Here is a 16702-nt window from a genome sequence, read left to right as displayed (position 1 = left end):
CATGCTCTTCCAAGATCCTTGAATGTTTGAACAAGTCTGTCCTCCTTTGTGAGTCCAGTAGACCTGGGAGTGGTAGACACAATGTCTGGGAAACTTCCCAGTTTGAGCCCAAGGGCAAATATCAGTGGTCAGGACAGGCATGCTGGTCAGTGGAGATGATGTGGCTGATGATCTGCTCTAACCGTGCAACTGGATGGGGCCAGGGCTTATCAGATATGTTTTGTTTTTTGAACTTTTCCATTTAACCCTTGTGCTATTATAGGTGACCCCACCCTACCATTGACGTGTTCTCCCTACCATGACAAAGGTGGATAAAGGTGGAAAGATTTCATGTAATCCATGGACACCAGTGAAGATCACAAATCATTGAAGAAAAAAGGTTCAGAGCACTGTCTAGTGGGTCTAGATGACCCAACTCCCAATGGTAAAGTGCCTAGGATAGCACAAGGGTTAGTTAGTTATTTTTCCCCTTATTGCTAATCTAGTTGTAAGATACATCAAAGGGAGACATTATTTTCACAGTGAAAAGAAAACGTGTCAAACAACTTTAGTAAAATAAAAAAAGAGTACACATAAAAAAGTTTTTTTCTTTTTTTTCCTTTCTCCAAGTGGAGCTATTTGAAGAATTAGTGACTTATCTCCAGAAGACAGGTGTCAGGCATGTCTCAGTTTGGAAAGGAAGAGGATGGGATGAATTCTGATGGAGGAAACCATGCCAACAAACTTTAAAAAGGGGGAGTAAGCGGAGATCTATATTTTTTTCCCCATTTTGTGCAAAGACTGCAGCTTACACAAATATTTGTAGTAATTTGAAAAAGCCCTTTGCCATTATGAAAAATACGGACATAGATATATTCCTTTAAAGGATTTTTGTGTGTGGGTGGAGCTGTAGGTTGAGACCTGCTGCCTCAGCTCTCATTCTCATCAGAGTTGTTGCAGAGCGGAAAACAACGGCAGGAAACAGAGTCAAATGAACTTACTTTTTTTTCCCATAGATGTGTGTTTCTTTGTGTTGTTTTATGGCAGATCGGTGCTTTAGGGTGTAAACGTGAGTTGCTACACATTTCTGTATTTTAATTCTCTACCCTGTGTGCGCTCAGTGGCAGATGTTGCTCCAAAAGGAAGCTGCGCGGTTTTTCTGTTGGAAAGTGCGCGGAGGGAGCGCGCAGACGTCGTGCTCCTTGTTGCTTTGAAGAGGAAACTTGCTCCAAAAGTTGTCTATATGGCGTTTCAAAATGACAGACTCTAATTCGAGCAACGAAAGCAACAATGGGCTGTATTTCAACGGGTCTGCTCTGGAGCTCATGCCCCCAAACATCAGCATCACAACATGCAGGAACTTCACCATGGACCCGCAGGTCGTCGGCGTGGGGATCTTCCTCTCCGTGTTTATTCTGGTGGCAATTGTTGGAAATATTCTTGTTATCCTCTCCGTGGTTTGCAATAAACAGTTGCAGACTGTCACAAACTTCTTCATTGTGAACTTGGCCATAGCAGACCTTCTGGTAAGCATCATCGTTCTGCCCTTTTCTGCGTCTTTGGAGGTGCTGGGATGCTGGATGTTTGGCCGCGTTTTCTGCAACGTTTGGGCAGCCGTGGATGTGCTCTGCTGCACAGCCTCCATCCTCAGCCTCTGCATGATCTCCATCGACCGGTACATTGGTGTAAAGCACTGCCTTAAATACCCGAGCATCATGACTGAGAGGAAGGCAGTGGCAATCCTCATGCTGGTGTGGGTCTCGTCTTTAGTCATCTCCGTGGGTCCGCTCCTGGGATGGAAGGAGCCGCCGCCGGTGGACGAGAGCATCTGCAGGATTACGGAGGAGCCCGGTTACGCGCTCTTCTCCTCCCTCTTTTCCTTCTACCTCCCGCTTTTGGTCATTCTCATCATGTACTTTAGGGTGTATGTAGTGGCCCGCAGGACTACAAAGAGCCTGGAAGCGGGAGTCAAGCGGGAAAGAGACAAGTCTGTGGAAGTAGTGCTGCGGATCCACTGCCGCAGCGTGCTGGGGGACGCGCGCCCGGCCAGCTCCAAGAGCAGCAAGAACCATCCGTTTCGAAGTTCGCTGTCGGTGCGCCTCATGAAGTTCTCCAGAGAGAAAAAAGCGGCAAAAACCCTCGCAGTCGTGGTGGGAATGTTTATTGTCTGCTGGCTGCCTTTTTTCCTCTTCCTACCAATCGGTATGTTCTTGACATTTTTATTTTGGTCCCCCTATGGTTCCGTTAAAAGCTTTTGTGCGCAATGTATCCCCGGCATTATGCACAGAACATGAACTGTTTTGGCATTAAGAATAGTAAAAGAAATCAATTTATCACATTCCAGCTTCAAGGAAAATAATACATAAATAAAACAAATGTCCCCACTTCCCGGGTCCACATTTCATTCAGCCTAGAAGATGACGTTTGCAGTGATATCACAATTATGCAATGAATTATTCATACAGTTTAAAGGATGTGGGATAATTGAATAGTTTCTATATATAAATGCTTCACATCTGGATACCTTTTTCATCTTCTGGTCCTAGTTAGGCATTTTTCTTAATGGGAGCTGCATCAGAATATTTCAATAGAACCAAAACCCACATGTGGAAAGGGGCAAAACCAAGTCTGAAATTGACCCTCCTAGTGTTTCATTGGCAGCCTGTGTTAGGAATCATGCCAATAAATAATCCCCCACTCCCTCATATGTGCCCTGACACCAGTATCTTCTTAAAATAAATAAATAAAAGTAAAGAAGGAAAAACACCCTGGAATTTTTCTGTCAGTCTGTTAGGTCTTCAGATAGTTAATGCACCGTTTGTCAAAGAACAGCAATAACAAGGAAAGCATTCTTTACTAATGAGCAGACTGATGACCAGAAACAGCAATCAAAATATTTTAATAATGATATTACTTTGGGTTTCTGTTTCATGGGTTTGCAAAAGAATATTCCTTCAAATCCAAAACATTAAATGCAACTTAGACATTTTAAATCACCAGACTCTTTCCATTTAGACATACGTTTTTTTTTTTTTGTGCAGGATATTACATAGGCTGGGGGAAAGAGCCACTAAAGTACTACTACTTTACACTGTTTGTTTAACTCATGCATTGCAATTGTGCAGTTTATTGAAAAAATCTAAATGTCAATTGGGGCTACTTTCTATATTTAAAAAAACAAACAAACCATATTTTTATTGGACCTGAAGGCACAAAATAATATTTTTCTGGTGTATGAATCTGTTAACCGTTTAAAAGTAATTTTAGTGAGGGGGTGGGAAACAGCAAGTATATCATCAACAGCATGTTATTATGAGAGTAACGCCTGGAGGGAGAGGAATGCTAGAAATAAAAATTGCTGCGACTAATCACGTCATTCACTCAATAAGGGAGAAAAGGCCGAGTTCATTTGCATGCAGAGGTGTGAGATCGATCCTCTTCGAGTTATAAAAGACGAGCAGGGGCAAGGACTGGGCGCTTAGCTCCTCATTTTCATCATTTGTCACCTTGCGTCACGATAAGGACACGGTTGTTCCATTTGGATTTAATCGACAACTGACTCTTCAGATCAGCTCAGCATAATAGAATTTTTATTACTGCTATCATAGCGATCACATAATGTGGCTTGGTGAGCACATTGTGCCCTGGTGACAGAAAAACTCACACAGCCTCTCAAGAATGAACCCACAGAATACAAATGTGATATTTTCTGAAGCAGCTCAGAGAGAAGGGAGACATTTTTTAAAGTGTTCCCCTTAATTAGTTACATTTAAATTAAGTAATTACATCCATGATTCTCAGTATTCATATTATTTAGATATAAGGAGAAATAAGACAAAAAATAAATCACTTTTCTTTGACTAAAGTCCAAACAAACTTACAGCTCCCAGGAGCTTCAGCTTCAGAATAGACACTATGTGGCATGCATTGTTTTTTTGTTTTTTTTTGGTCACAGATACTGTTGAATGCAGTCCCCAGAGCATGCATAACAAACCATGAAGACTCCTCTGGGACCAAATGAGTCCACACTGATGAGTCTCTGTGGGATGAGTTTACATGACTGATTGATGAGAGTGGACTTTCCGTCCTGCTCACACAAACTAGGACAGATTGACATTTCTCCACAGTTAAGACAATCATTAATGAGTAACCTTTTACCTGGCAGACGTATACATTTTGGATGCCAATGTGCCATTTTATAAATGACAATGAAAGTCCTCTTGCTGTCATCTGACTTAGATGAAGGTTTGATGGGACAGCACATGTCCATTCTTTATTAATACACCAAAACAATCAAGAAAGGTTAACAAAACACTGACAAATTTATTTTAATGAGTGTTGTAAGGCGTAGTTACTCTCTGCAGGTTGTCCCACTTGAAAGATGAGGTGTGTGTTTAATTTTCATCATCAATACATCCTGTGCCAGTCTCCATCCTGGATAAATTACATGGTTGTGTCAGTAAAGGGCATCCGGCATAAAAATCTTATCCTTTTTTTTAACTAGTCCTGTCCAACAGCTGAACAAACAGATTAGAGCTAAAAGCCTCTTGTGTTGGACATATTTTACTGTTACAATAGAGATTATGAATCTTAAATGTACACAAGGTGTACATTTAAATGAACCCCTTTTGTAATTTATACTAAGCTTTAAAATTCTTTTCCAAATGTCTTGTGCTAATCAGTGAAAACGAATTCACTGTGGCGACCCCTGAAGGGATACGGTGAAAGGTAAACAACCTCAATACATATTAATGTAATCCTAGTAGTCACTGAGAGACATCATATGTTGGTCTTCAATTAGTTTGCTTACTCTGTAGCTACTATTTTGGTCCATTCTTTCATGCAGACCTTCTCAAGAGCTGTTGTGTTTTGGGGCTTTTACTGGGCAACACAGACTTTCAACACCATCCACAGATTCCCTATTGGAATGAGGATTAGAGACTGGCCCGACCATGGCAGAACCTTAAATGTTTGTTTTTTTTGTTTTTTTTTATGTAACCACCACTTTGTTGCCAAGGTGACGTGTTTGGGTTGTTGTCATGCTATAAGATCTAGCCATGTTTTATACTCAATGCTCTTACCGATGGAAGGAGGTTTTATGCTCAAATCTCACCATACATTGCGCCATTCATCCTTTGCTTACTGCAAATCAGTTGTTCTGTTTCCTGTGCAGAAAAGCTGCCCAAAAAATATGATGTTTCCACTCCCATGCTTCCACGTGGGTATAGTGTGGTTTTGGGATGTAACTCTGAGTTCTTACCCTTCAAACAAAGCAAGTGGTGTTTATATCAAAGAGTTCTATTTTTGTCTCATCTGATCACATGATATTCTCACATTTAACTGGTCATGATAAAAAACCTTAGTTTTAGAATGAAATCTTGACTTACAGTCTTTTCATTGAATAATGTTCAATTAAAAACATTATTTTTGAACTTTGAATTGATTCGATAGTTTGGAATTTGTACCTTTGCGTACAATCCTTGGATATTGGTAAAATAAGTGACAGTGTCTTTAAAAGGTTGAATTTCAAGACGTCATTTTAGAACAATGCTACTCAGATTAAAAATGTAACATTCATTGTTAACATTCTGAAACTTTAAATAAAATGATAAAGGGAAATTATGCCAATTTTTGCCATCAAAATGATCAAAATGTTTAGAACATAGTATTGAAAGCTTAAAAGAACTACTATTGGCCTCCAAAATCCTCAAATGTGAGCAGATTCGACAGTAGTACATTATGTACTGCACAACTGCAGTATAACTGACTTGATTCTGTTGCTGGAAATAATTATACTGCAGGGTGGCCTTTAGGGGACACATTTAAAGAAGCTTACAAAAAATATACTGACCTTCACACAAAACATTAAATGTGAAGGAAGCAATTCTCTAAAGCTCTGTAACTGAGGGCTGCTCAGCATTCTGTCTGCTTACACAAAAGACCTGTCACAAAGCAGTGTCAGAGATAACCGACGGGTCCCTAGACTCTGGTATAGGGCTCACCCTGTTCACTTTATAGTCATTGTTGAGATATTAGCCAATGTTAACCAAAAAAAGACACTATCAAAGAGGATTTCCAAAGGCTTCTTTCACACAGAAAAATCTAAAAATATGACAAAAGTGGGTTGAACTTTGAAGTGGCATCATCTTGATGGATATCTCCTTATTTCTTAACTATATTTACAATCCTGTTTGTGTTGCGTTCAAAGTGGTTGATAGAATTTGCAATCAAAAAGTCAATCCAAGTGAAGAAAGACATCTCGAACACAACAAACTGCCAACCTGCATGAAAAATGACAAACTGGATTATGGACTCTGCTTTATGATCCAGTAGATGGCCCATTACTGCTGTCTGCATTTGATAGGGCACAGTATGCTGCAGGTAGCTGACGCTAAAACAGCATGAAGCCATTACTTTGAAAATTACACACAAGCCTCGTTCTGCTTCCACCTAAAATGATGATAGACTTCTTTGTACCAAGGCTGAGTTCGCATTAGGACTGTTTTAGCTCTGTTTTTGAGATTGATGCTCTGTTACATCAGAAGCCCGGGGAGATGAGAAAAACAAACATAATGAGGTAAAAAAAAACACATTCCATAAATACATTCTTGCATTGCATTCCAAAGAAAATACATAATAAAAGGGTGGATATGAGAAAGGCATCAAAACATGTTGTCACTGAAATGCACAGAAACAGTTGAAATTAAAAATCAACATTATTTTTTTCAATTTATTAGTTATTGTGCCCAAGGCAGTGTCTCTTCTTTATTAGTAGAAATGGTTCTCTGGAGAAAGCCTGCCAAGTTGTCGTAAGAGAGGACGACATACTTAGAAAAACCATCCGCAAACCCAGTGGCGGTTCTACCCTGAATTACTCCCCGGGCGAGACCCTCCCCAGGCGCCCCCCCCCCCCCCCCCCCCCCTATAGTCACAACAGAACTTTGTTTGTCTTTGTCAACTGACATGTTATATTGTCATTGAAATTAAGAAGTGGATACAAAAGATGTCAGAATTCTGAACAGCATTATAATAGTTATCAGAACACAAAAAATAAAAGACCATAAGCATGGCAAAAATACAGTTAGCTAAGAAATATTAAATCAATATTAAATAAATAATATAAAATAAATATTTTAAAAACATTTATGAATTGGAAATTTAAATTGTCATGTTCTATATCGATCTCTACTTCAGAGAAGAAAAATTAGCTCATGTTTTCCGTCTTCAATCCTTTGATTGGAAAATTTTCAGTTATGACCTGTTGAATTATGTTTTGTCCCCATAGATTTGCAGTAAATGGTAAATATTCATTTTTAAAACTACCTACAGATTTATGGAAATTCTATTGGCTAAAAATATAATCCCACATTTGTAAAACAAATAAAAAATAAACTTCATATGCAGGCTCAAAATTAACCCCTAAATCCCCAGTTAAATGTCAAAAAAACATTGGGAAAACATTTAGGCTGCCACAAACGATTATTAAATTTAAGACCAATCTCAAATTATTTGCCCCATTAGCATCTTATGGCAGCAGCAGCATGCTGTGTAACCATCACAGCTTTTTTAACATTATGAACTAGTATACAACAGCAAAACCCAACAAAACCTTTGTGTTACAGCAGAGCAGACAGACACATGAATCATAACTAATGTTACAAGTTAAGGCAGAGCAAATTTTTAAGAATAAAATCTAAAAAAAAAAAAAAATGACGCTATTTGCAACATTTGGGCCTACTTCAGTGTTGGTCATCGACCAAAATAAAGTTTTCATCGGCAACGTTGTTGTAGGGCAGGTAGCATTAGAATTTAGAAAAGACATGCATCAAGCTGTGAGGACTTACCCTTTTCTTTATCTCTTTTCTCCTCTTCTTCTTTTCTTTCTAAATTGGGCACCAGATGGCTTTGACCTTTTTTTCTCCATATTTTAGATGTTTTTGGCGTTTGTTTGGCATAAATGTCCTCACGTCACGAAGAAGACATCAAGTCCGTCGACTGAACCAACTGTCACCTTAGTGACAGCATTGTTTTGTGTTGCCATTTTTTCATTTGGGCATTTAACACAAAATTAACCCAAAAAAAGCAGAATATATTTTCTATACCTTTATTAAAGTGTAGGTTATAGAATGTCACCTTATGACTGACTTATAAAAAGGTTTTATGAAGTAGATTCAAACCCCCGCCCTTGTCCCCACCTAGCCACTTAATTTGGAAGCGTCCCACAATTGAACTGATTCCCCGCAGCCCCCCCCCCCCCCCCCCCCCTTTCTTCACACATTTCCAGCAGGAGCGCGTGCAGCTATAGCCAGGGGCGCTGATTCGCTACATGACGGCGCAGTCGCAGTTTTTACTTTTATTTTTTTCATCAAGCCCGTGACCGTCGCCTCCCCTGAAAGATGAGCCCGCCAGGTTTTGCGCATGCGCAAACGCGGTGGTGCTCCGTGCTCCCCCCGCGCCCCCTCCCTTCTTCTTCACACACATTTGTGTCTACTTCTCAAAGACAGGAGAGCGCAGCTGCGGGGCGAGGGCGGCGGCGCGGCCAGGTTCAGGCTGTTACAAACTCACAAACTGTGACATAAGTAAACCAATAGTGGTGCATATAATATTTTACAAGGGCTGAGCCGCCGGTGCCGCCCCCCTTCAGTTTTCCGCCCCAGGCCACCGCCCGGACGGCCCGTGCCTAGAACCGCTACTGCGCAAACCATAATAAACTTTATGTTGTTGTAGAAGCATGAGAAATAAAGTGAAAAAAGATACATTTTGTATTTTCTTTTAAATTCAACAACAGGACAATATTGAGAGAAAAAAAAAGCAAGAACACCCAGCATAATGGTAAGAAGTAAAAGCACAAAAAATAGAAATTGTAACATATACATTTAATAAAAGAAAACAAAATAAGACTAAAGAGCTTGCCAACATCCTGGACTGCCCAAGTTTATATCTTTAAATTCACTTTCTGTATGCAGTTTTCCTGTTAAGGGTCACATGGGTTGGAGCCAGACCAAAATCCTTCCCTATGAGAACTGGTTTGAACTGTTAACATCACCCATGTCATGGTTTTCAGGCGAGACAGACCCAGACGCTGGAACTCAGAATGATCAGACAGGTAAGTGACTTGGTAAGTGAGTTTTAATCACAGGAGGGGTTGATGAGAGTAATCCATTGACAGGAGGGAATCCAGACGTGGCTCGTGGCGAGGCTGGAGGGATCACTGCGGCTGGAGTGCTCCGAGCTCGGTTCAGGACGGCAGGTGAGTGACGGCAGACTTCCACACAGGTGACCTTCGTTGGGTAAATCCTGAGACAGAGAGGCAGAACATGAGAGCAAGGCAGGACAAAGACATGGGACTTGAGCAGGCTGACCAGGCGTAGTCACCGTTAGGAGTTAACGAACTGGCGTCGATGAATGGGCTGGATCTCCTTAAGTGTAGGCAGGTTGATGAGATGAGGTGGTCACAGCTGGTGGAAGTCAGGAGCAGAGCTGAGGGGGCGGGGCTGACCGAGGCACCGTGACAGTACCCCCCCCCTAACGACCGCCTCTGGGCGGTCGAGGCCGACGGTCCGGGTGGGCGCGGTAGAAATCGGAAATGAGGGAATGGTCCAAAACGAGGGAACGGGAGATCCAAGACCGTTCCTCAGGACCAAAACCCTCCCAATCCACCAAGAACTGATAGCCGCGCCCCCGGCGCCGGACGTCCAAAACGCGGCTGACGGTATACGCCGGAGCGTCGTCGATGAGCCGGGCGGGTGGTGGGGAAGCGGAAGGCGGGCACAAATCACTGTCCACAACAGGCTTGATCTGGGAAACGTGAAAGGATGGATGAACCTTGAGAGCTGCCGGAAGATGAAGACGGACACATGAGGGATTGATGATGCGATCAATGGTGAATGGTCCAATGTAACGGGGAGCCAGCTTGCGTGACGTGGCCTGGATCGGGATGTTTTTAGACGACAACCATACTCTCTGGCCTGGTTGGTAAGCGGGACCAGCCACCCTGTGGCGGTTGGCAGTACGGCAGTTATTGTCCTTGGAGCGACGGAGAGCCTCTTGGGTTTGGCGCCATATGCGCTGGCAACGTTGGAGGTGGTCTTGAACAGATGGCACGGTGAGGTCTAATTCATGGGATGGAAACAGAGGAGGCAGATAACCAAGTGACGCTTCAAAGGGGGACACACCTGTGGCAGAGGAGGGATGCGTGTTGTGGGCGTACTCGATCCAGACCAAGTATGTAGACCAGTCAGAGGTGTTCTGGGCGGCTAGGCAGCGGAGGGCAGCTTCCAGCTCCTGATTGGCCCGTTCTGCTTGACCGTTCGATTGGGGATGGTACCCAGATGTTAGGCTGACGGTGGCACCTAGGGCAGAACAAAAAGCCTTCCAGACTTGTGAGATAAATTGGGGTCCGCGGTCGGACACAATGTCAGCTGGGATGCCGTGATGTCTGAAGACGTGGTTTACCAGAACCTCTGCTGTTTCAGAGGCTGTGGGCAACTGAGGGAGAGGTATGAAATGGACAAACTTGGAGAATCGGTCAATTACGGTGAGGATGATAGAGTTACCCTGAGACATGGGAAGGCCCGTGACGAAATCGATGGAGATATGAGACCAGGGACGGTTAGGCGTGGGAAGAGGCTGCAATAACCCCGCAGGTGGAGAGTTGGAGGTTTTGGAGCGTGCGCAGGTGGTACAGGCGGCGATGTACTCTCTGACGTCCTTGTTCATGGAGGGCCAGAAAAAGCGCCTCCGTATAAGATGGAGAGTACGGGTGACTCCTCCATGACAGGCGATGCGAGAGGTATGGGCCCAGGTGATTACTGCAGATCTGACAGATGTGGGGACATAAAGAGTGCCGTTAGGAGGAGTGGGGTGATCAGGTTCCTCACCTTGCGCCTGAATAACTCTGGTTTCGATGTCCCAGGTCAGATTGCCAATGATGCAGGTATCAGGGAGAATGCTGGTGGTCGTCTTGGACTGTTCAGTGTCACAGAATTGGCGTGAGAGGGCGTCCGGTTTGATATTTCTGCTGCCGGGTCTGTAAGTGATGGAGAAGTTAAACCGGTCAAAAAACAAACACCAGCGGGCTTGGCGGGAGTTGAGTCGTTTGGCAGAGCGCAGGTATTCCAGATTTTTATGGTCAGTCCAGACTATGAAAGGTTGAGCCGCTCCCTCCAGCCAATGACGCCACTCTTCGAGAGCCAGTTTTATTGCCAGGAGCTCCCGGTTGCCCACATCATAGTTGCGTTCTGCGGGTGATAATTTTTTTGAAAAAAAGGCACAAGGTTTAAGCTTTCCTGATGACTCCTCTCGTTGGGACAAAACGGCCCCTACACCGGAGTCGGAGGCGTCAACCTCCACCACAAATTGCCTGGAAACGTCCGGTTGAATGAGGATTGGGGCTGAGACAAACAGTTTCTTCAGGGTGCTGAAAGCAGCTTGAGCCGTGGTATCCCAGAGAAACGGTTTTGAAGTTGATGTGAGACGAGTGAGGGGCGCAGCAATTGAACTGTAATTCCTAATAAATCGACGGTAGAAATTGGCGAAACCAAGGAATTGCTGGAGCTTTTTGCGTGACGAGGGAGGTTCCCATTGGGAAACGGCAGTTATCTTGGCAGGGTCTGGACGAATACTGCCAGCTTCAAAAATGTACCCGAGGAAAGGAATGCTGGTAGAGTGGAACTGGCATTTTTCGGCCTTTACGAATAGCTGATTTTCGGCTAACCTCTGAAGGACTAGACGCACATGGTTCTGATGGTTCTTGGGATCTTTGGAGTAAATCAAGATGTCATCCAGGTACACGAATACAAACTGATTCAAAAAATCTCTGAGTACGTCGTTGACCAAGCGTTGAAAGGTGGCGGGTGCGTTGGTTAGACCAAACGGCATAACCTGATATTCGAAGTGTCCTAACGGAGTGTTAAACGCGGTTTTCCATTCATCTCCTTCTCTCATTCGCACGAGGTGGTAGGCATTACGAAGGTCGAGTTTTGAGAATATGCGTGCTTCCTGAATGGAATCAAAAACCGAGCTGATGAGAGGGAGAGAATATTTATCTTTAATTGTTATCTGGTTCAGTTCACGGAAATCTATACAGGGTCTGAGTGATTTGTCTTTCTTCTCGACGAAGAAAAACCCGGCCCCGGCTGGGGAAGAGGAAGGACGAATGTGACCCCGAGCTAGGGCTTCCTGAATGTAAAGCTCCATAGCTTTCTTTTCGGGGCCCGAAAGGTTAAACAATCTTCCCTTGGGAAGGGTGGCGCCCTCGAGAAGATTGATGGCACAATCATAAGGTCTGTGAGGTGGTAAGGAGGAAGCCTTCGATTTACTGAACACGAGTTTTAAATCATGGTAACAATCCGGAATATTAGAAAGATCAATATTTTCGGGTTCACAGCTCAAGGGCGTGGAAACGGAGGATAACGCAGATTGGAGACAGTGACCCATGCAAAAGTCACTCCACCCCATGATATTACCACGGCTCCAATCAAGATGGGGATTATGGAGTCTAAGCCACGAGAACCCCAAAACGACAGGAGTCTGGGGTGTGCGAGTGACAAAAAACTGAATGAACTCGCGGTGGTTCCCGGAGGTAACAAGCAAAACAGGTTTGGTACGGTGTGAAATAACGGACAAATGCTGTCCCCCTAAACCAGCAGCATGGACAGGAGATGGGAGTTGTTCGGTGGGTAAAGTTAAACGATCAACGATACTCTGATCGATTAGACTCTGTTCAGCGCCAGAGTCGACCAGCGCCTGAAAGTCCAAAATTCTGGATTGATGACATAACTTGACCGGGACAAACAAAAAATCCTTAAGCGAAGCGGAACGGTCCCCCGCGGCCGGTCTCTTAGCGGAGGGGTTCTGGAGTCTAAACGACGGGAGCATCGGTTAATCTGATGGTCTGTTTCACCACAATAGAAACACGCACCTTCGTTGCGACGTCTTAGCCGCTCCTCGGCTGTGATTTTTGAATGCCCGATACGCATAGGTTCTTCTGGGATAGTGCGAGGAGTCTCTGACCGGAGAACGGGTTTACAGTCCATGGAAGTGACGAGGGGTGTTAGCGTAGTAGCCTTCTTGGCAGCATGGCTCCGACTCACATTACGTTCCTGTAGCCTGATATCGGAACGTAAGGCGGCAGCAGCTAATTCCTCAAAAGTGTTAGCTTCCGGCTGGGTACATAGATGATCTTTGATGGCTTCATTGAGGGACTGGTAAAAAACCCCTCGGAGCGCTGGGTCAGACCACCCAGCCTCCACAGCCAGGATGCGGAAGTCAATGATATGCTCGCTAACGGAGCGGTTACGTTGTCGGAGTGTAAGAAGTTTGCGTGCTGCTTCGTCTTGCTTACGGGGCTGATCAAACACCAATTTGAATTCATCTATGAATCGTCCAAAAGGTAGGTGGGATATAGGATTGGCGGATAGGAAAGCCTGAGCCCATTGTAGCGCTTTACTGCGAAGTGAATTGATGATTAGCGTGATCTTACTGTGATCGGAAAGGTAGTATCGTGGTGCTTGCTGAAAAAGTAACTGGCATTGAAGGAGAAACCCTCCGCAGGCTTCCGTGTCGCCGTGGAAAGGTTCCGGTTGGAGACGGAAGTTCTCAGGTGTCATGACGGCAGCGGAAGAAAGGTTGTTGCCGGATGTTGCGGCCGGAACTGTAGGAGCAGGAATGGAAGCTTGACTGGTGATTTCTGATAATGTTTGCGACATACCATACAGACGCCGAAAAAGGTCTTGTTGAGCCGAAGCGATTTGGGATAGAGCGTCAACTTGGCGTCCCAGGAAGATTCCTTGTTGGCTCACGGCGTGGCGCAGATCATCTGAGTCAGCTGGGTCTGGATTTTGGCCAGTTCGTTCTGTCATGGTTTTCAGGCGAGACAGACCCAGACGCTGGAACTCAGAATGATCAGACAGGTAAGTGACTTGGTAAGTGAGTTTTAATCACAGGAGGGGTTGATGAGAGTAATCCATTGACAGGAGGGAATCCAGACGTGGCTCGTGGCGAGGCTGGAGGGATCACTGCGGCTGGAGTGCTCCGAGCTCGGTTCAGGACGGCAGGTGAGTGACGGCAGACTTCCACACAGGTGACCTTCGTTGGGTAAATCCTGAGACAGAGAGGCAGAACATGAGAGCAAGGCAGGACAAAGACATGGGACTTGAGCAGGCTGACCAGGCGTAGTCACCGTTAGGAGTTAACGAACTGGCGTCGATGAATGGGCTGGATCTCCTTAAGTGTAGGCAGGTTGATGAGATGAGGTGGTCACAGCTGGTGGAAGTCAGGAGCAGAGCTGAGGGGGCGGGGCTGACCGAGGCACCGTGACAACCCAAAGTCAATTCAGTCGTCATCTTTTCACTATACAGATGCCGTAATGTTTAAGCCAGATGACGTCAGTAATTAGTGATTGTTCTGAGTCAGTCTGAGTCATCATATGTGTGGCAACCACTCCTGCTAATCAGGAGTGAGCTTGTTGCAAGGCCGCCCCTACCATTTGAAAGCAGACTCAGGAGAATCTGTCACACCTTTCAAATGTGCAACGTTAGACCACAAACTTCAATGGAGGCCTCTGATTGGCCAGTTTATAATTAGAATAATTTCCACTTCAGAATAAAATATGAAAAAAAGAAATATGATTAGCAAGAACTGAGTAATGACTAAGTAATAGAATTGTTTTCGTCTGTAGAAGTCTATGGGATTTTGGCTTCTTGGAGCCAGTGGGTACCTTCTATTTGGAATGCGAGGGGGCAGGAGTCACATTGTCCAGTTCTCATATATTATCATTGGCAAAAACCCATAATTTATAACCAATACTTGCGTTTTGGTGTAAGTAAATGCGTTTGTGATACGAGCTATAATGGCACAAACAAGCATTAAAAAGTGTTTCCTCTTAGAGTGTCTGTTATTAAAAATGTCACCTGATGACCCTGACAGGTTGTTACCATGCACCTTAACAGTTTTAAAAAGTAGGTTTAATATGCTGCTTAATATTTCATTACCTCTTATTTTTACAGGCCTCAGCTCTTAAGAGTCATATTTCTGATGAACAAAATGTCCTTTTGCTTTTGTTAATAAAAATGACCAAACTTTGAAGAAAAGATTACCCAAAAAATTAATATGAGGCTGTTGAAGATTTAAAAATAAATAACTAAATCTGGCAAAATACCATAATAGGTTGCTTTGCTGGTAATGAGGTTGATGGCAGAGGACCCACTATCATCAATAATTCCAAAAATAGAAACTTTTAAAAAATTTAGATCATGGTTTCTTTATGACTTATAAAATATTTAGATTAAAAAAAAAAAGAACTTATCTGAATGAACTATCCAACATGTAAATCTAATGTATAAAGTGTCCTTACTCTGCAAAGATTTGGCTTCAGTTGATGCTAATCCTCATGTTTCCATCCCTTTCAAGGTTCCGTCTTCCCAGCACTGAAGCCCTCTGAAACTGTGTTCAAGGTGGTGTTTTGGCTGGGATACTTCAACAGCTGCATCAATCCAATGATCTACCCCTGCTCTAGCAAAGAGTTCCAGCGAGCATTCATTCGACTGCTCAAATGCCAGTGCCATCAAAAGCGGAGGGTCCTGCGCCGCTTCTATGACCAGAGGTGGCGGACAGCTGTGAAAGGAATGGCAAGGGATCAGAGGGGAGAATACACACCTGGCTATGCCGTGCATGAATCATGCAGCAGCTCTTTATTGCATAAGAAGAAAGGTTGTTCACTCGGTTTAAAGAGATGGAGCCTTTTTCCGCCTCTGCAGAACTCCTCCTTTCAGTTTAAGGAAAAAGTCAACAATCTGTCCAACAAGATCAAGGGAGGGACAGGAAAAGGAGCCACACCTGGCGGGGGCAGGAGGGACACTGTGGACACAGTTTCAATGGGAATCTGCAATTCTTGTGAGCAGGGCAGTTTTCAGTTCTATGATCTGGCAGAATGTCACGGCCTGAAAGAGACCGACATTTAGAGTTCTCCCTGCAGAGAGTTATTTATTTTCAAAGTGGCCATTCTTAAACAATGTGCAAATAAGACTGTGAGCAGGCACACATTCTGAGAGTTTCACAAAATTATCTAAAATTCTTCACTATGACTTTTCTTAAAATGAAATATTTTGTGAAAGCCAGGTTGTGGAGATCACAACAGTAGCAAACCTATCAGACTGGTTGTTGTGATTTTAAGGCACCATGTGTCTGTGTCATAAAATCAGTGTTTGGATTAGGTACAAAAGAAAAACACAATGAAAAACTAGAAAGAATGCACAAAAAATTCAATTTTATTTCCTTTTGTTTGAATAAAACTGTCTTTTTGGTTTCAAAGGTTAGTGTGTTGACCCTATGTGATGTGGAAAATGATTTGCTTTATATTTTTTTTTTATTTAAAGACAGTAAAGCATTTTATTGACAAGACTGCTGAGTGCAATTTCTATTGTTTGTATCAAATGTGATATCAAACGTGAAATTTCACACTGGACTCAATTTGATCATGTGCATTCTTTAACATTTTGAGAAGGTTTTGTGAGCAAAAAAGGTTATCGAAGAATGAAAATTCTTAACTTGATTTATTTTGTAGGATTCATGGGGAACAATGAAGTAAAACTTGTAAATCCAAATAAGCTCTAATGTGAAATACATGTACTTTTTTGATGCTATGATTATGAATAATAAAAGCTAAATAAAAAAAAGGTAAAGAAGTCCAATTAAATCAGGATTTTTGTTCAGACAAAATACA

The 16702-nt window shown here is 43.4% G+C and overlaps 1 protein-coding gene across 1 annotated transcript; it reads left to right on the top strand.

Annotated features, from left to right (window-relative positions):
* Positions 1 to 912: 912 nt before the first annotated feature.
* adra1d (adrenoceptor alpha 1D) lies at positions 913 to 16656 on the top strand. The gene is made up of 2 exons (XM_004065868.4): positions 913 to 2181; positions 15391 to 16656. The coding sequence occupies exons 1-2, from the start codon at positions 1236 to 1238 to the stop codon at positions 15939 to 15941; spliced, it is 1497 nt and encodes a 498-aa protein (XP_004065916.2). The 5' UTR covers positions 913 to 1235; the 3' UTR covers positions 15942 to 16656.
* Positions 16657 to 16702: the final 46 nt, after the last annotated feature.

This window comes from Oryzias latipes, chromosome 1 (genome assembly GCF_002234675.1).
Source record: "Oryzias latipes chromosome 1, ASM223467v1".
Taxonomy (NCBI): Eukaryota; Metazoa; Chordata; class Actinopteri; order Beloniformes; family Adrianichthyidae; genus Oryzias; species Oryzias latipes.
This window is presented reverse-complemented; position numbering and strand designations above follow the sequence as displayed.